The sequence below is a fragment of the Rana temporaria genome, chromosome 12, assembly GCF_905171775.1.
Source record: "Rana temporaria chromosome 12, aRanTem1.1, whole genome shotgun sequence".
NCBI lineage: Eukaryota > Metazoa > Chordata > Amphibia > Anura > Ranidae > Rana > Rana temporaria.
The window spans coordinates 60,953,363-60,974,305 of NC_053500.1; the positions used below are offsets into that span (position 1 = coordinate 60,953,363).

The 20,943-nt window shown below is 46.5% G+C and overlaps 1 protein-coding gene across 2 annotated transcripts in view; it reads left to right on the plus strand.

Annotated features, from left to right (window-relative positions):
- The first annotated feature begins 8,188 nt into the window (after window positions 1–8,188).
- The window catches only part of TSEN54 (tRNA splicing endonuclease subunit 54), a 46,854-nt gene continuing 34,099 nt past the window's right edge, over window positions 8,189–20,943 (plus strand). Inside the window, exons 1-4 of one of the 2 annotated variants that reach the window (XM_040331610.1) lie at window positions 8,190–8,304; window positions 12,990–13,154; window positions 15,726–15,789; window positions 19,741–19,824. In XM_040331610.1, the coding sequence (XP_040187544.1) occupies window positions 8,297–8,304; window positions 12,990–13,154; window positions 15,726–15,789; window positions 19,741–19,824 (321 nt within the window). In that variant the 5' untranslated portion in view covers window positions 8,190–8,296. Of the gene's footprint in view, window positions 8,305–12,989; window positions 13,155–15,725; window positions 15,790–19,740; window positions 19,825–20,943 lie in introns of both variants that reach the window. The other variant, XM_040331611.1, reaches the window with a different exon arrangement.

Consider the following 20,943-nt stretch of genomic DNA (forward strand, 5'->3'; position numbering starts at 1 on the left):
ACATAGGGCCCGAGAGCAGGGGAAGGAAGGCACGGTAGTAGGCATTCGTGTAGCCATCGGGGCCAGGGCTCTTCCCCGTTGGCAGGCCCTTCACAACAATTTCTAACTCCTCAGAAGTAATCGGGGATTCTAGGACCTTACTAGTCTTGAGGGAGAGTTGAGGGGTTCGGGCTTCAGCTAAATAGTCACGGATACGTTCTTGTTTCTGCGCCTCCGTAAGACCCGGGAGTATGGCAGGCAGGTGGTACAATTGAGCATAGTAATCTCTGAAAACGGCCGCTATCTTAGAGGGATGAACCACCGGGGGACCCGACCCTACTTGAAGTTTATGCACATGACCTGAATCACGCTGTTTCCTCAAAGCCCTGGCAAGGAGACGTCCACATTTGTTACCATACTCGTAAAATTTAAAGGACACACGACGCAGACGCTCACGTATACGGGTGTCGAGCAAAGTAGCTAGCTCCACGCGAAGGGATTCTAAGTTAGCCGACAGCTCCGGCGTCAAGCGTCTCTTATGTTCAGTTTCCGCGATTTGTATTTTCCGCAACAGGGATTGAAGGTCTCCCTCCCGCGCTTTTTTCAGACGCGCTCCCTGTGATATGAGCTCCCCCCGTAGCACTGCCTTGTGCCCCTCCCAGACCGATGCCGCCCCTACCTCCGCCGAGGCGTTTTCAGAGAAATAATGAGTGATAGTGTCGGAAACGCTCTTGCGGGCTACAACATCATCTAGAATATTCTCATTCAGGCGCCAAGTCCAAGACTTAGCACCAGAAACCAGCGGGTGTATAGATAGGGACACCGGGGCGTGATCCGACATGGTGATGGAACCAATCGACGCACCGGACAAAGAGTCCAGGGTGAACTGGTCCATCAGCAGTAGGTCTATCCGGGTGTACACAGCGTGTGTCGCCGAATAATAACTATAGTCCTTCACCCTCGGGTGGAGCGTTCTCCAGCAATCCACAAGATGGTGTGTTTGTAAAGTCTTCCGGAAACGTTTCAGGAAAGCAAAAGAGTGGGCAGAGCGTCCGGAGGATGTATCCATGGCAGGGTCAGGGCTAACATTAAAATCCCCCCCTAGAATCAGCTGACCCTCCCGGAAATGGGAGAGGGAATCCAGGAGGGAGTCCAGGAAGGTAAGCTGACCAGAGTTCGGTGCGTACACGGTTGCAAATGTAAACATACGACCCATGATGTGCCCCTTAATGAAAACAAATCTGCCATTCGGGTCAGCCAGCTGTTCTGACAGGACGAAAGGGCAGGCCTTGTGTATAGCTATAGCGACTCCACTAGACTTAGAGCGGGGCGAATTACTGAGGAACCATTGAGAATAAAGGTGCGTAGGCAGGCGGGGGACCGAGTCGGTGCGAAAGTGTGTCTCCTGCAGAAAAAGAACATGTGCCCCTAAGCGTTTAGTCTCGAGCCACAACTTACTGCGTTTGTTGGGGGATCCCAGCCCTCGGACGTTATAGGACGTCACCTTTAAGGAAGCCATAGGGTAGATATTCGGGGAGCCCCCCCTAGCCAGGAGGGGAGAGAGATCTGCAGACATCCAAACCGCGGTGTAATGAGTACTGAAAAAGACATTGAGAACGAAAAAAAAAGGAAAACGTGAGAACAAAAACAAAACATAACACATAATAGCCTCCAAAAGGGAGGTGGTTCAAAAAAACCCCCGAGGTATCCAAATCCGATTGGTCGGGGACCTCCACCCCGTCGGCAAGCCGGCATAGGGAGAAGGTCAGCGAGCAACCCGGGATCCCAACCATGGGACAGGACTCCATGGAGTCGGCCTACGTGGGGGAAGAAGCGCAGCATGAGGTGCGGGCCCGCCCACAGGGAGTAAGCCCGCCGCATATCATTAGAGTGGCAAGACACCCACAGAGGATGTCGCCCACAGGAAAAATACCACAGCAGCATAAAAAATGCGAAGAACAGTCAAACATAATAAAGCATCTATAACAGTGCCCTCAACTCGTGTGCAGTATAAGAAAAACCTGGCAGACAGTCCACCGTCACCCACGGCTCAGTAGATCATTCAGGACCCCCCTTTGGGGGGGAGATGAGGGCTGAGAAGCCAGATCTTCTTGGGGAGCATCCATCCGGGAGCGGCGCCTGTTGCGGCCCTTACGCCGGGCCGTACGCCAAGGTTGCGATTGCATGGGCAAGGGAATCTCAGGAGCGGACTTCCAGTCTGGAACATCGATGGTAGGGAGGCCCAGCTTCTGCAAAAAGTGTGGCAAATCATCCACGGTGCGTAGAACAACCTGGCGACCATCCTTAGTCACGGAGAGCTGGAAAGGAAAGCCCCATCTATAGGTTAGCTGGGCATCCTGCAGTGCTGCAAGTAACGGTTTCAAAGCACGGCGCTGCATCAGGGTACGTCTAGACAGATCCGGAAAAAAAGATAACTGTGCCCCATCAAAGTCCACATGACGTACCCCCCTGACATGGGCCATTATGCTTTCTTTCAGGGAGTATTTATGCAATTTGCAAATAATGTCTCGTGGCTTGTCAGGGTCATCCGACGGTGGGCGCAGCGCCCTATGTGCCCGGTCAATTTCGATGCGGTCAGGTGCATCTCGGCCGAGAACCTGCTTAAAGAGGCCCTGTAAGGAGGGCACAATATCCCTGGGGCCAGTGGCTTCGGGCAAGCCTCTGATACGGATATTAACCCTGCGGCTTCTGTTTTCGAAGTCATCCATTTGATCGATTAGGGCTTCAATCCTGCGGTCCTGTCTCTTGCAGTGTTCATGGAGAGACTGCAGGGCCGGAGCAACCACATCCCACTTTGCCTCTAGGTCCTCCACTCTACCCCCAATGTGTGCAGTGTCCGCCTGCAAGGCCTCAATGTCCTGCCTTAGGGCCTTCTCGACCCTGCCAGCAAACAGCTCCAGATCAGCTTTTGTGGGGAGAGCCAAGATGTGTGCTCTAAGATCTGCATCCCCCATCATCTCATTCAAGGGCCCCGCTGCAGGCAAGGAGCTGACCGTGCTAGCAGGGGAGGTGGGAAGCTGTGGCGAGTGAGGAGGGGAAGGCTGCTGCGGCGAAGGGATAGGAGAGGCCGCGTGTGAGGCCTTGTACCTGCTCGCCGGCGCCATCTTGGGAGTCTCCGGAGCGCGTCCCCGCTCCATGAAATAAACGTCCAGAGAACCGGATCGGTGCCGGGAGGATCGCTGTGGTTGCGGCGAGGTCTTCCGCTGCTTAGCCGGCATAGTTGTGGAGTAAAAGGACCCGGCGGATGTCTGCTGTGGATGCTGTTAGAACGGCGGGTGGACGGAGCTCCCTACAGACACGTCCTCACACGTCCATGCCGCGGCCACGCCCCCCGTTATATTGATTTTTTCACATTGCAGCGCAGCTTCTACCACTATTATTTGCTATTTATGTTTATCTGACATTTTGAGCTGCAGCAGCCTTTTTGTTTTATTTTTATTTTCATTTATTTTTATTTAATTTTATATTTTTTTATTTTTTCACTGTTTTTGAATCAATTCAAGTGGTTTCTCACTATTCATGATCGTTTAGACCTGCGCAGTATTTAATTTTTTTACACTTTTTTTCACATATACAGTACTAGGTATAGAGATCTCATATGTAGGAGAAAAATAAAGTAGAATCCACGTAGTGTAAGGCCTTGTACACACGACCGGACATGTCTGCTGAAACTGGTCCGCGGACCAGTTTCCGCGGACATGTTCGGTCGTGTGTAGGGTCGACCAGACCGGATTCCCGGCCTAGCGGACAGGTTTCCAGCGGACGAATGTTTCTTAGCATGCTAAGAAACATGTCCGCTGGAACCATGTCCGTCGGACATGTCCGATGCTCAGTATGACTCACCGGACATGTCCGCTGGCCCGAGAACCCGCGCATGATGTCAAAGTGATTCGACGCATGCGTGGAAGCATTGAACTTCCGGGTTCGCGCACGTTGCCGCGTCATCGTCGCCGTCACGTCGCCGCCACGTCACTGCGCTGCCTGTCTGCAGGGATTTTGGTTTGATGGTGTGTACAACCATCAGACCAAAATCTCCGAGCGGACATGTCCGATGAAAACGGTCCGCGGACCGTTTTCATCTGACAGGTCCGCTCGTCTGTACGCGGCCTAACAGTTTTCAGATCAGTTTAATAAAAAAGTAGAATACTCATAAAGTAAGGATTAAACTCAAGCATCAAAGCTGACAGCCATCACCCCTCTGAGCTGGTGTGATGATGTCACCACATAGCTCCGTCCTTATGCGTTTCATCCTACAGAACGTCTTTTGATGTCGGAGAGTGAAGTTTATCAACAGAACAAGCTGTCCTGCAGATGTAGCAGTTAGAGGAATGGGACAAAGAATATAACATGGACATGGGTGCTTGCAATGGTCAGCTTTTTTTCATCTATGTAAAATCTTTATTCCAAAAGGATAAAACTGTTTGCTGTAGCTGATTATAAGGTGTAAGCTGGTGTTTGGCTTCAATGTGTTAGTGTATCTAAATTTGCTAGTACATTTAACACTCCCCCTCCTCCCAGATTGACAATGCTGCTGTCCAAAGATGCCCTGTGCTCTTTAGTCCGAAGTGGAGGCACTCTGAGGCCTGGTACACACGATAGGATTGATCCGCGGATACGGTCCGGCGGACCGTATCCGCGGATAAATCCTCTGAGGATTTTGATCCGATGGAGTGTACACACTATCGGATCAAAATCCGCTCCGAATTCCCATCGCGGTGACGTGTCGCGCCGTCGCCGCGATGATGACGCGGCGACGTGCGCGATGCTGTCATATAAGGATATCCACGCATGCGTCGAATCATTACGACGCATGCGAGGGATGGGTTTGGACGGATCGATCCGGTGAGTCTGTACAGACCAGCGGATCGATCCGCTGGAGCCGATTCCAGCAGATAGATTTGTTAGCATGTCTACAAATTTTTATCTGCTGGAAATCGGAAATATCCGCGGATAAATATCCGCTGGAACGTACACACCAGGGGATCTATCCACTGAAACCGATCCACTGAGATTTTTCAGCGGATGGATCCTCTCGTGTGTATGGGGCCTAAAGCCTTGTACACACAATCGGATTTTCCGACGGGAATTGTGTGATGACAGGCTGTTGTCAGAAAATCTGACCGTTTGTATGCTCCATCGGACAATGTTAGATAACATGCTTTCAAATTTTCCAAGAACAACGGTCTGTTGTCGGATTTTCTGAGCGTGTGTACACAAGTCCGTCGAACAAGATTCCAAAGTACAAACACGCATTCTCGGAAGCAATGCTCACCAAACACAATATTAGCATTGTCCTAAGGGTGGCGCTAAAGAGCTGAAAAAAAACATGTAGTACGTAACTACGTTCATGTTTGTTGGCTGACAATTGTGTGCTGTTTATATGCAAGACAAGTTTTAGGCCAACGCCCTTCGGACAAAAGTCAGAGGCTTTGTCTGTGGAAAATCCGATCATGTGTATGAGGCTCAAGGCAGGAGGTGTGTAAATGGCCCAATCACCAGGGGAAAACAGCCTAAATAAAACGAATGCTAATGATTGGTAAGCTGCGATCTAAAACATTTTTAGTTTTGGGCTTAATACTTCAAGACCGCAGTACGTATTGTGACGGGAGGGCCCGTGGAACCCAGAATCCCTTGGAAAGTATGGGATACCCTTGTTTCAGCTCCCCGTTATGTCTATGTTACTATGTGTCTAGTAGGGGCACAGGGTGAGCAAGAAAATAATGGACATTAAGAATGTGGCTTGGGTTACTTAAAATGAAACCCTGTATATGCCATATTAGAAAGACTGACTGATTTATACTGTTAGGAGGTGCTGATGTCAACTCCAGCCACCTGTCTGTCTGTTATAATGTAAATGAGTCTAGTATGGCTTCTCTTTCAGCCATTGTAGTCCGGGCTAATTAACCCTGCAAAAGTGTGAAGGAGTTCTGTGTTGATTTGTGATAATGTTGATTGTGTCTTCTGAGCTACAAGACGGCAAGTCTGGCCTAAAGGTCATGTCTTTGAGTCATCTAGGCTGTGAAAAGGGATTAGTTAATTAGGTTTCTGGTCACCGGTGTATTTCCATAGTAAATGAGCAGGAGGTATGCACCTCCTCTTTTGACTGTGTATACAACTTGTATTGCTTTCAATAAACATTCATTCCTGCTTGACTCTCAAGACAGAGCTTTGTCTCGTATTTGGGGGAGAATTATTCGTATGGGTTTCTTGTTTGGCTGATTGGAGGGTCTGGTAGCTGCCTTTGTGTTCGGGAATGGAATGTACTAAACAACTTTAACCCCTTTCACACTTGGGGTGTCGTTACACGTATACAGTATATACATTGCGGCTTTGAAGTGGTTTACCGGGATTATGGCAGAAGATATCAGTCATAACCCTGGCATCTTTAGCTTCAGCCAGCGGCTGGCTTTCTCATGAAAACGGTCTGAGCGGCTCCCGCTGCTCGCCAGTGTCTCTTGGGCTTACCATTTCTGCCGGCTAGGCCAAGAAATAATCCAACGGTGTGGCCAGCTGGTCCCAGAGGCGATCAAAGATTAGATCATCTTCGCCTCTGTGGCCTTGGAGGACCATAGCAATGTCATAACATCACTTCCAGCCTAGGCTAGGACCTGTCATCCTTTTTCCTATTACAAGGGATGTTTACATTCCTTGTAATTGGAATAAAAGTGATCAAAAATTTAAAGGGACAGTTTAAAAATAAAAAACAAACTAAAATAAGAACAACAAAAAAAAGTTTATAACGCCCCCATCCCTCCGCACGCATATGTAAACGGTGTTCACACCACACATGTGAGGTACCGTTGTGAACATTAGAGCGAGAGCAATAATTCTATCACTAGACCTCCTCTGTAACGCTAAACAGGTAACATTTAAAAGGCATAATGTGTTAGTATGCATCGCATACTAGCACATTATGTGAAACTTACCTGCAAACTAATGTCCTTGTCGTCCCCACTAAAGGCCGCATCCATCTTCGCTCATCTTCCTTCTGGGTCTGCATAATTTGGCTATGTGACTGGCCGAAGCCGCGTCACTTCACTCCCGCGCATGTGTGGGAGCTGCTGGTCACTGTACAGGGGTCTGAAGAAAAAGGCAAGGGCAGCTGTTCTTTCAGAGCACATGTGCCAATGATGTGGTTAATTTTAACCACTTTAAAGAGGGAGTAAACACAAGGGTTTACTTCCTCTTTAACCACTTCCCGCCCACCGTATGCAGAATGACGGCCAGGAAGTGATTCTGTTATCCTGACTGGACTACATATAACGTCCAGCAGGATAACATGCCGGCGATCGCAAGTGCAGCGTTTCAGTCAGTGCCCACCACAGTACCAATCAATGCCCATTACAGTGCCCAGCAGTAACACCTGTCAGTAACTAATCAGTACCTGCACCTAAGTACCACCTGTCAGTGCCACCTGTTAGTGCCAATCAGTGCCGCCTGTCAGTGCCCATCACAGACGCCTGTCAGTGCCCATCAGTGCTGCCTATCAATGCCGCCTATCAGTGCCCATCAATTCTACATATCAGTGCCTCCTCATCAGTGCCCATCAGTGCCAACTCATCAGTGCCATCTTATCAGTGCCAACTCATCAGTGCCGCCTCATCAGTGCCCATCAGTGAAGGGGAAAACAACATTTTAAGACAGAAACTAAGAAAAAAAAATTTTTTTTTTAGGTAGTTTAGCAAAAAATTAAAACCCCAGTGGTGATCAAATACCACCAAAAGAAAGCTGTATTTGTGGGAAGAAAATTAAAAAATTTAGTTTGGGTACAGTGTTGCATGACTGCACGATTGTCATTCAAAGTGTGACAGCGCTGAAAGATGAAAATTGTTCTGGGCAGGACGGGGGGAAAGTACCTGGTATTGAAGTGGTTAAAAAAAAAAAAGATCTGGTACAGTGTTTTATTACAAATGTCTACTGTGATGTGCATTTTCAAAAATATGATTTTTCTGTGCTGGTTTTACTGCATGTTTTGCATTGATTTCAAAAGGCAATTACCGTATATGACCAGCAGATGGCGCAAAGTACGATAGCGGTTTCATAAAGTAAATATCGCCATCTAGTGGGAGAAATGTGGTATATCCACCTAATTTAGTCTTTTCTTAGCTCCTCCAGCCTGAGAGCTGAGCGAGTTATACCAGCAGATGGCGCTGTGGGAGCTTTCCGCCGATCTCTCTGTACGGAGCATACAGTGTCCGGGTTTAGCAGAGGGAGACGTGTGTTCGCTCCTATCACAGCTTGTAATGTGGGAGGAGAGCCGCCCGAGACCGGATGTCCGGCCGCGAAGTACTTCCTGATGTTAAGGTAAGCCTGTGTGAAGACATGTGTACCTACTGTATGGTTATGTAGGACTTCGCTGCGCACATAGACCTACGGGGAGTTTACTAAAGACACACTGAGCCCTTTACAAGAGAAGTTTCATTTACTGAGCACAAGCTATACTGACTTCCATCATCCAATTATGTCCAAGCAAATATACTGTTACATTACATTTCCTTGCATGTGATTGGCTGTTCTTTGTAGAGTGTAGACTCACCTCATTTAGGAAACTCTGGGGAAAATTCCCTGGCAAAGCTTCATCTCTGTGCCAATGACAGCTGATAACAGCATGGAAACAGAAGCTGCTTATCAGCTTCTTTTCTTTCTCCTCACACTGACAGCATGGGGAGAAAATAATAAAGCTGATTACTGGCTTCTGTAAAAGGGACATCGGTCCTAGCATTTGCCCACCAGTGCCACCTATCAGCGCATGTCAATGGAAGAGAAAAAGTACCAATTTTCAGAATTTTTTAACAAACTATAAAATTTTCAGTCTTTTTTTGTTTAGCAAAAAAAAAAAAAAAAACAGCGGTGAATAAATACCACCAAAAGAAAGATCTATTTGTGTAAAAAAAAAAGATAAATAATATATATGTAGCATGACACGCAATTGTCATGGAAAGTTCGACAGCGCTGAAAGATAAAAATTGGCCTGGACAGGAGGGGGTATAAGTGCCCAGTAAGCAAGTGGTTAAATGATTCTTAATTGGTACTAAGGTGCCCAAAGTGTGGCAAGAAAATATCCCCCACACCATTACACCACCACCACCCTGGACCGGTGATACAAGACAGGATGGATCCATGCTGTCATGTGGTTTACCCAAAATTCTGACCCTCCCATCCGAATATTACAGCGGAAATTGAGACTCGTCAGACCAGGCAACGTTTTTCCAATCTTCTATTATCTGAATTTGGTGAGCCTGTGTGAATTGTAGCTTCAGTTTCCTGTTTTTAGCTGACAGGAGTGACACCCGTTGTGGTCTTCTGCTGCTGTAGCCCATCTGCTTCAAGGTTCAATGTGTTGTGCGTTCAGAGATGGTATTCTGCATACCTTGGTGGTGGTGTAATAAGTGGTTATTTAAATTACTGTTGCCTTTCTATCATCTCAAACCAGTCTTCCCATTTTTCTCTGACATCAACAAGGCATTGTTATCCACACAACTGCCGCTCACTGGATATTTTCTCTTTTCCGGACCATTCTCTGTAAACCCAAGAGATGGTTGTGTGTGAAAATCCTAGTAGATCAGTCGTTTTTGAAATACTCAGACCAGCCCATCTGGCATCAACAATCATGCCACGTTCAAAGTCGCTTAAATTCCCATTCTGATGCTCGGTTTGAACTTGAGCAAGTCGTCTTCACCACATCTAGCTGCCCAAATGCATTGAGTTGCTGCCATGTGATTGATAATCAACCAATTTGTGTTACCAAGCAATTGAATAGGTGAACCTAATAAAGTGGCCGGTGAGTGTATACAATGATGCTCATAGTACACAGTGACTATACATGATACAATTCTGATCATAGTACATAGGTACTATACAATATACAATGATGCTCATAGTACCCAGTGACTATACATGATACAATTCTGATCATAGTACATAGGTACTATACAATATACAATAATGCTCATAGTACACAGTGACTATACATGATACAATGCTGGTCATAGGTACTATACAATATACAATAATGCTCATGGTACACAGTGACTATACATGATACAATGCTGGTCATAGGTACTATACAATATACAATGATGCTCATAGTACCCAGTGACTATACATGATACAATGCTGGTCATAGGTACTATACAATATACAATGATGCTCATAGTACACAGTCACTATACATGATACAATGCTGATCATAGTACATAGGTACTATCAGGGGCGGACTGAACATTGGGGCTCTCGGGCACTGCCCGAGGGCCCCATGCCACTAGGGGGCCCTATCAGGGTTGCCAGGCTCAATAAAACCAATATGTAGAAATCTGTGTATTTTTAACATCTTTCTCTGATATGTCCAAAACCAACATGCTTTTGATGTGAGAATCCTGCGATTTTTGCTGCACTGCCTCCTGGCGTGGTGGCCATCTGTAAGCCCGTGGGCCCCATAATCTTCTATTGCCCGGGGGCCCAATGAGTTGTCAGTCCGCCCCTGGGTACTATACAATATAAAATGATGCTCATAGTACACAGTGACTATACATGATACAATGCTGGTCATAGGTACTATACAATATACAATGATGCTCATAGTACACAGTGACTATACATGATACAATGCTGGTCATAGGTACTATACAATATACAATGATGCTCATAGTACACAGTCACTATACATGATACAATGCTGGTCATAGGTACTATACAATATACAATGATGCTCATAGTACACAGTCACTATACATGATACAATGCTGATCATAGTACATAGGTACAACCTCGGATTGGGAGAAATGCGGTTAACAAGCATTTCGCAATACGAGCACTGTAAATCCTGACTTGGTTTGCGATTGTTGTCTCGCAAAACGAGCAGGATTAAAGACAAAGCGGTGTACAGCGTTTGGCCTGAGGTGGGGGTGGCGTGACAGAGCCGATCGGCACCATTCAGAAATGCTTGGAAAATCTCGGAAATACTCCGTTCCCGAGCTTTTCTGAGTTCAGCCAAGGTGTCCTTGCCCTTTCCGGGTGTTTCTGAGGCTCTCCCGACCCCCCGACCTCTGGCGACATGCGTTATTGCACGCCATTGAAGTCAATGCGGAACAAATTATTTTTGTTTCCATTGACTAATGGGGAAACTCGCTTTGATACTCGTGACGAGCTTGCGCGCAGAAGCGAACACATACGTGAGCAGCGCCCGCATATGTAAACGGTGTTCAAACCACACGTGAGGTATCGCCACGATTGGTAGAGCGAGAGCAATAATTCTAGCTCCTCTGTAACTCAAAACATGCAACCTGTAAATTTTTTTAAACGTCGCCTATGAAGATTTTAAAGGGTAAAAGTTTGTCGCCATTCCACAAGCGGACGTAATTTTGAAGCGTGACATGTTGGGTATCAATTTACTCGGCGTAACATTATCTTTCATAATATAAAAAAAAATGGGGATAACTTTACTTTTGTCTTCTCTTTTAATTAAAAAAAGTGTAATTTTTCCCCAAAAAAGTGCGCTTGTAAGACCGCTGCGCAAATACGGCGTGACAGAAAGTATTGCAACGATCGCCATTTTATTCTCTAGGGTGTTAGGATAAAAAATATATATAATGTTTGGGGGTTCTAATTAGAGGGAAGAAGATGGCAGTGAAAAATGACATTAGAATTGCTGTTTAACTTGTAATACCAACGGCCACCACCAGATGGCGCCAGCTCACACAAGGAAGAGCTGGGGACTTCACAAAAAAAAATTAAAAATAAAAACATTTTTTTTTTGCCCACCTTCCAAGCCAATCCGCCAGGATGCTATTTCTAGTCGCCCTGGCGACCGGGATTTGTCGAGCCCTGTTTTAGCGTATTGGATGCCAGCGGGTGTAAGCCAACACATATCCGATGCTCCATAGAGAACAATGAATGGTCTGATTGGGTCTGCCTGAAAAATGGACAGGTGGACCCGGTCGGGTCGCTGATGTTAAAGGGGCCTTTCGTGGAAACGGTATTCCCGGTTGGCAATGGCCTCTTTCAGCAGGATAATGCACCCTGCCACACTGCAACAATTGTTCAAGTATAGGTTTGAGAAACACAAGAATGAGTCTGAGGTGTTGACTTGACCATCAAATTCTCCAGATCTCAATCCAATTGGCCGTCTGTGGGGTATGGTGGAAAAACCAGACTGATTTCATAGAGGTCCCACCTCACAACTTAAAGGATTTCCTACTGACGGCTTGGTGCCAAATACCACAACATACCTTCAGAGGTCTAGTGGTGTCCATGCCTCGATGAATCAGGGCTGTTTTGGCAGCAAAAGGGGGACCGACCCAATATTAGGTGGGTGATCATAAAGGTATGGCTGATCTGTGTATATGCATACAGCCAGCACCTCTTGTTTGCTGGGAGCCTGCTTGTTCACTGCCCCCAGCACGGTCACCACACTGTCACTGTTTATAACTGGCAGGCTCCTGATCGTGTGATCCCATGGTTGGGAACCCTGGTATGGCAGAGTTTTCTCTTAGATAAAATACCTAAGCTATTGATTCTGATGTAAAGGAAAACCTGCAAACATGGCCTGCTGGGAGGTACTTGAGGACATGGTTGAGAACCACTGCTCTACATCATGTACATCCTATCTAGCCTTTGCATGGATGTGATCATACAGATGTGTGCAAATTTAAGGCTTGACTTGTTGGGTGTCTATTTACTTGTCACAACCTCATCTGTTATATTTTACCAAACCTGGGTAATCCTAATGTTTGTGGGGTCATCGGGTCTATGGCAGCCTGTGGTTACAGGAAGTAGGTGAGGCCAAGAACATTTAGTGGTGGGAAGGAATTACTCCTGGGGACTGTTCCAGATTGGAGGTGGGTATTGCTGCAAATGCTGCTTTTTCTTCTCTTATTCAGCAGGACAACAAATATAGAAAAGACACTGGAGTTCAGATTTAGGTCTTGAATACTAATTAAACAGCATGGCTGTAGTAGGATATCATGGTATCTAACATATACGTCATTCAGTCCAGCAGAGTTGTTCGCAGTGCGAAGTCGGCAGCAGAACATTCCTCAGCGCTCTCATGGGCAGAAGGACTTTTTATCAGATGGCTCGGAAGTTCAGGAGACGAAGTTGCAGATCTGTCGTACAGAACAGTGGGAACTCTTAGGAGAAGAACGAGTTGAGCGTTTGTAAGTAAAAGAGTAATAAATCCAGTTTACCTTAGAGCGGAGTTCCTGGGAGCTGGCCCATAAAATGTATTCTCCTGCACAATCTCCCTGTACAACTACAAATCCATACATTGCAGCATGCTACAGAAGGTAGTTCTTTGTGTTACTGCACTTCTCTACTATGCTGTGATGTCATGTATTCTGTTTTTCAAACATACCTAATGTACACTATATGCTGCTAATCACTTCTATTAGTCGGTACATTATAATCGTTTTAAAAAATACAAGAAAATAGGGATTTTCAGGGTGCCATAATCAATACTCACACAAGTAACATTTAGGTATATGATAAACAGTTTTATTGACTCTTTTCCTACCGAGTCATTGTAAAATGACGTCGGCGGGAACCCTACCTCCCTCCGGGTGGACGTCATATGATGTCCTTGGCTTCCCGGACAGCTAGGGGGCTCGTGCGCTCGGGACTCGGTGTGCATGCCCGAAGGCCGTGATTGCCCGCAATCACGACAGGACCATGATTCTGTGTGTGTAAACACACAGATCCATGTCCTGTCAGCGGTGAGGAGACCGATGTGTGTTCCCAGTAGAGGAACACACATCGGTCTCCTCCCCTTGTGAGTCCCCTCCCCCTACAGTTAGAACACACTTTAGGGGACATATTAACCCCTTCCCTGCCAGTCACATTTACACAGTAATCAGTGCAGTTTTATAGCACTAATCGCTGCATAAATGTGAATGGTCCCAAAAACGGTCAAAATAAAAATCAGATTGCTGCCATTACTAGTAAAAAAAATAATAAAACAAATGCCATAAAACTATCCTTATTATTATTAAAACTAAGAATTGGTCTGGGCAGGAATGGGGTGAAAATGCCCTGTATGGAAGTTTGTTAAAAAGGAGGTCCGGGGAAATTTTTTTTTAAACCCAGCAGCTACACATACTGCAGCTGCTGGCTTTTAATAAATGGACACTTACCTGTCCTGGAGTCCAGTGATGTCGGCAGTAGGGTTCCCGGCAGTGTAGCCTTTCGGCTTTACGCTGGGAACCCTACTGCGCATGCGCGAGGCCCCGCTCCTCTCTCCTATTAGCCCGGCGGCCAGGGGAGGAGGGAGCCCCGAGGTGATGTCACGGCTGTGGCCGGACTCCCAGAAGTGGGAAAAGATACCTGTCAAAGAAAGGTATCCTGTCCCCCCTCCCCCAAAAGGTGCCAATTGTGGCACCAGAGGGGGGAATCTGATGAACGGAAGTTCTACTTTACGGTGGAGCTCCGCTTTTAAGTTTACAAAGTGTTACAACACCATCACGATACAAATGTTAAAACCTATTACAGAAGAATGTGTGGCTTAAGCAGTAAAGAGAAAATAAACTTCCGCTGCAAACTTTTACCTATAGTTAAGCCTATAATAAACCTGTACAGTTTAGGATATATTTCCAGTGCACGCAGCCCGTGACAGCGGCCCACGTCTGCCGTTGCTCCTGAGCCCTTGCCGTGAACGGCGGCTCCCACACGCATGTGTGGGAGTGACAGAGTCTGCAAACCCGGCAGAAGCTTCGGGAAAGATGACAGCGGTGTGCGGGGACCACTGCAACAGCTTTGTTTTAAGGTAAGTATTTCATAATAAGCTAGTATGCGAGAATTTTTTTCAGAGTTTTGCAATCTCTTTAATGCAGCGAAAAAAGGGGAACTGCCCTAGGCGCTCAATGATAAATCCTAATCCAACAGCCCCTATGCTCCTAAGGATAACCATATTCACCAAATGCCTTAAGGTATATAAATACATTCATTATTAAAATGATATAAAAACATGTGAAGGCATCCAGATCAACATTGATATACCCCTAACAGCAGTGTTAAAGCATAAAATTTGGCATAGTAGCGCGAGCTACAGTATGCCTGTCTTAATTTTTTTATCCCCGTACTCACTGTTATATCGTACATAGAAGATTCCGACTGCCCACGGGGAATGGGCGTTCCAATCCAGATGGAAGGTGATTGACGGCCGGCTCTGGCGCGTCACGCTTCTCCGGAAATAGCCGAAATAGGCTTGGCTCTTCACGGCGCCTGCGCATAGTCTGTGCGCAGGCGCCGTGAAGAGCCGAGACCTACTCCGGCTGCCTTCGGGGAGTGTGACGTGCCAGAGCCGGCCGTCAATCACCCTCCCTCTTGAAAGGAACGCCCATTCCCCGCGGGCAGTCGGAATCTTCTATGTACGATATAACAGTGAGTACGGGGATAAAAAAATTAAGACCGGCATAGTGTAGCTCGCGCTACTATGCCAAATTTTATGCTAAAAAGTTGTTCTGCAGGGTGAAACACCGCTTTAAGAACATCCAGTGTGCATAAGGCCCACAGCCCCCATGTTCTATATATATTTTGGATTTGAGAATTGTGTGTGCGCCTATATGTGTGAAGAGCTGATTCTAGTGCCTGTGTTGTGTGACGCATACAGTATGTCTAGTGCAGAGATGTGAATGAACAACCTTGTTCATGACACAGAACTGTGATAAAAAGATTTATTTTCTTGTTTCTACATGTTCAGGATTCTTTGCCTAATTATTTGTATTTATTTTTAGGGGAAGTTTGGGGAGAGGAGTATGGAAGCCAGAGGAAGAATTAGTGGAACTGACACGGCCTGCGGTATGTACGTTGGATCACTTGCTGGGGGAAATGTATTATCTTAGAGCCCAGGGGAGCGCAGGGAAGGGTTAGAACCTCTGCTTGATATCAGTATACAAGTGCATTTTTGTGAAAAGCCCACCAACGGGAATACTTTGTTTGGAAGCAATGTGTAAAGTGCATCACACCTAACCAATGTGTAGATTATTGTCTCATCTTTATGATGCATGAGTTTTACAACCATCGGGAATGGCATTCACTTTTATCTGGTACTAAAAGGAGGAAATCTACTCCTTTATTTGTGAAACCTGTGTCTTTAACCACTTCAGCCCCGGACCATTTGGCTGCCAAATGACCGGGTCACTTTTTGCAATTCAGCACTGCGTCGCTTTAACGGACAATTGCGCAGTCACCCACAAATAGAGCTTTCTTTTGGTGATCACCTCTGCGGTTTTTATTTTTTGCGCTATAAACAAAAATAGAGCGACAATTTTGAAAAAAAAAATATATTTTTTTCTTTTTGCTATAATAAATATCCCCAAAAAATATATAAAAAAACATTTCTGTGGACAAGCCTTGGGTACTTTCCTCCATGTCTGGTGGGAATGCCCGCTAATTCAACCATACTGGCATAAGGTGCATGATGTGACGACGGCAGTCTCTTCGCTCCACCTGGAGTTTTCACCAGCACAGTACCTTCTTCATCTCTCCCAAAATTTCCAGGAAAAGGTATCACAACTCTGTGGCGATACATATGATCAATGCAGCCAGACTATGTGTACCCATTCACTGGAGGGCCACAGTGCCACCGTCTATGAAAGAATGGGTGACATGCCTTAACCATATTGCAGCGATAGAGGAGCTGATATGCACTGCACAGGATAGAATTCCCAACTTCACTTGTATCTGGGAAGACTGGTTTAAATTCCGGAACACGGCTGAGTACCAATCTCTTATACAAAACGCAGGTTGATTGAGAACCTGCAAAGTTCTGCCCGAATGGTGACTGGTTTGTGACATCGCTAGTTTATGCTTCTTCCAACGCAATGTAGACGGCGGGGGTAGCGGGTCTCCTTACCCACCTCCTCTGATATCTGCATTTGAGATATGATGCTCTTTTCCATACCCTCTTCCTCTCTTCCCCCCCCCTTTTTTTCTTTCTTTTTTCTCCCTTTCTCTCTTTTCTCTTCCTCCTTTTTTTCAATGATGGGAGGTTATGGGGGGACAGGTTGGTTCTTGGCTGACCCCTTTACCCATTCTCTCCACGACATGCGGATCCTAGTGATAGATATAGGAATTGATCTATAGGAACTGATTATTTTGACAAGAGGCCTTGGTTAGCTATTAACTATGGAAGGACCCGGAAGCTTTTGAACACGCCCACACTGGCATGATCCTTCTTTGACACTTTGAGATACATCTCCCATATGTTGGGCATAGGAGGCGATAATGTTTATAAGGTATACTGAGAATGTTATTTGAATAATACCATACATATCCCATGTGTAAATGTATCTCAAGTGAAGACGTAGCTTCATAGTTCCTCTTTTGTTTTCCTATTATATTTGTCGATATTTCTGTTTTATTTGTGAAAATGTTCACAAAACAATATGTCTCCTCTCCCCTAAGAGAACAGGGATTTGCGTGTTTACACACAAAAATCCCTGTTATCGTGGGTGGCTGGCGGCGATCGCGCCGGCTGGCCACGCGCATCGAGTCCCCCACCGTGCAGTAGGTGCGCGCGGCTCTTAAAGAGGACAATAAGTTGTTTCGCAGGAACGTGCCACTTTGCCGATGTATATTGGTGTGAGACAGTCGGCAACTGGATATAAATGTGAAACTGCTATAGGCAGAGGCGTTGCTATGGGGGTGCCGCTGCACACAGTTGTTATTTGCAGAGCTGCAGCGGAGCGTTGCGAGTGTGCCCACCACGCTCCTGTATTGCGGCACAAGTCTTTCAGTCACTTTCCTGTCAGGCAGAGTGATCTCTGCCCGACAGGAGCTATCTAGTTTCAGCTGACAAGATCTATAGGCAGAGACAAGGGCGGCGCGGGAATGAACAGTCAGCAGTAGGAAGTAAGAAAGGACTTGAGGAACCAGGAGGAGGCTGACCGCCCGGGAGCCTGGGATAAGGGAAGAGACCGGAGAGGAGGAGCCCACCTTGCAGTACGTGGCAGCCGCACCAAACACTCGGTCCGTGCACGCACACAGCACATGCCATTCCCTCTGTCTGTGCCACCAGTGAGAATGGCAGTGCCGGCTGACTGTGTGCAATGCATGTACAGAATGTGCAGCAAACGGCTGAGGGGTAAAGAGCCGGGGGAAAGGTGAGGAGGGGGGGAGTCTCGCCCATCTCTGTCACCCCCCCTTCTGTCTCACCCCCTACCTCTCTGTCTCGCCCCCACCCCCTCCATCTCTGTATCACCCCCACCCCCTCTCCCTCACCCCCTCTCCCTCACCCCCTTTTTCTTTCTCTCTCTCTCTCTCTCTCTCTCTCTCTCTCTCTCTCTCTCTCTCTCTCTCTCTCTCTCTCTCTCTCTCTCTCTCTCTCTCTCTCTCTCTCTCATCCCCCTCTTTATCACCCCCACCCTTCTCTATCTCCCCCCCCCCCTTCTGTCTCTAACCTTCCACCCCCTCTTTCCCTTTTAGGGCTAATTCCCACTAAATCAGTAGATTTTTCATGTTTTCTTAGTGTATAAAAAAAGTTGTAGGGGGACTGGCAACGCTGTTTGGGGGAGGGAGGAGCTTCAGAGGCCAGTGCCTATAGGCTCCTGAGATGTGAATCCCGGTCCTGGAGAAAGAGAGATGGGGGGAGGGGACAAAGAAAAATGGAGAGAAAGACGAATGGATAGAAAGAACAAGAAAGATGGATAGAGAGAGAGATAGAAAAGGGGAAGAAAGGAGAACAGAGAGCAAACAGTATGGTAATAAATATTTGGAAAAAGTTATTTGGGGGGGGGGGGGGGTGTGTGACACCATATTTTACCGCACCAGGTGACACCAACCCTAGTGACGCCACTGGCTATAGGACGGTCGTCAAGTGGTTAAACATGTTGGGCAGAATCACTGTTCATCTGTTAATGCAGTAACCACATCAAGGGCCTATTTAACTGAACATTTGATAAAAAAATAAAAATAAAGCATTACTGTGAAACCTGTATTTTTAGATTGGTCAGTAGGTACAGAGCTACAGGCAGCTGAAATTATATGCAACTCTCTGTAAAAGTCAGGCCCCACCCACTTTTTCCTTCAAAGCTTTCTTGTTAATAAGTGAGGCTGCCATCACATTACCCCCTTACCACTGGCCCCTACCGACTCTTTAAGGGGTCCTGTACAACAGAGGCTGGTAGGCAGGCTCCCGATCATGTGATCACGGTCATTGGCTTCCCATCATAAACGGTGACCTGGAGCTGCTGCTGATGGCTCAGTCACAGTGCTGGGGGGGGGCCCTGAGTGAGCACACTTACAGTACAGGCTGGCAGCTATACACATTTGCTGTATGTGGCAGAACAGCATTGAGGATCACCACAATGCTGTCAGGTGCTTGTGTATGACTGGCTATAACAAGTTAAATGACAAGGAGACACAAATAAGCCAAGCAAACAATGCACGTAGTTCTCCTTCTGATTGTTTAGATGTACAGGGGTTGATTTACTAACACTGAAAGGTGCAAAATCTGGTGCAGCTGTGCATGGTAGCCAATCAGCTTCTGACTTCAGCTTGTTCAGTTAAACATTGATAATAAAACCTGAAAGCTTATTGGTTTCTATGCATAGCTGCACCAGATTTTGCACCCTCCATCTTTTGTAAATCAATCCCCCCCCACCTCCCCATTTTTTTTTTTTTTTTTTACTAAAGAGAACCTTTGCTCACAGATTTTCTTTCTTCAGTGTAATTTGCCCATGTTGTTGATTGTTAACTTCAAATGAAATGTAAGCAGTAAATATAATGCTGCCTTCCGTTTTTGTGTAGGGCAAATTTTGGCATACAATGGGTTTTACCAAGGCAGGGAGACAGTGCCTGCTGCCCGAGGAAGGGCTCTACCTGCTTGAATGTGTAAGTTTTATGTTCAGTTCTTGTTGTCTTAACTCTTCCACTATATGTCACCCTCAACCAGGCCCGGACTGGGACAAAAAATAGGCCCGGGCATTTTAGACTGAGCAGCCCGGGGGGGGGGGGGGCACGCGCCGGGGGTTAATGATGGAATGCCCGCACAGAGAGAGAGACTGCTCCACATTTGTGGCACAGAGAGAGAAATCACTCCACATTGCTGGAACAGAGAGAAATCGTTCGACATTTCCCATTGTTGTACTGAAGTCAGTTGATAGATCGGAGTCTGTATAACCAGTCTGCACATTGATAGATTGAAATTTCTGCTGAACTGGCAGATTTTCAATCTATTTATGATGGCCTAAGTCCACCAGTCTCTGAGTTTAATAATATCCTCAAATCTTCTGAAAGGGGTTCTCAACTTAGGTTTAGAAATTCACTTTGAACTCCACCTTATTTCCAGAACTCTCATTATGTATTAGACATTATGTATTAGATGTGCAAAGAATAAGTAAGGTGAGAGAACATCTAATACCTATAAAGAGTAGTGAAAATAAGGTGGAGTACAAAGTGAAATATCTGGAGGGACTGGCTGAGGTTAAAACAGGCAGGGAGGAAATTAGGCATCACCTCCTTACTGTCTGTCAAATGCCTCTGAAAAGTGACATGAGAATTGATAACTTTTCAGTGGAGTATCTGTGAGTGCAAGCCTTTTGGCTCACACTGGTGCTCAACATTTTTTTGGGGGGAAGCAATCAAACTGAACAAAAACATCAAATGCAGCCACTGTGCCCCATTATATGCAGCCACTGTGCCCCATCAAATGCAGCCACTGTGCCCCATCAAATGCAGCCACTGTGCCCCATCAAATGCAGCCACTGTGCCCCATCAAATGCAGCCACTGTGCCCCATCAAATGCAGCCACTGTGCCCCATCAAATGCAGCCACTGTGCCCCATCAAATGCAGCCACTGTGCCCCATCAAATGCAGCCACTTTGTCCCATCAAATGCAGCCACTTTGTCCCATCAAATGCAGCCACTTTGTCCCATCAAATGCAGCCACTTTGTCCCATCAAATGCAGCCACTGTGCCCCATCAAATGCAGCCACTTTGTCCCATCAAATG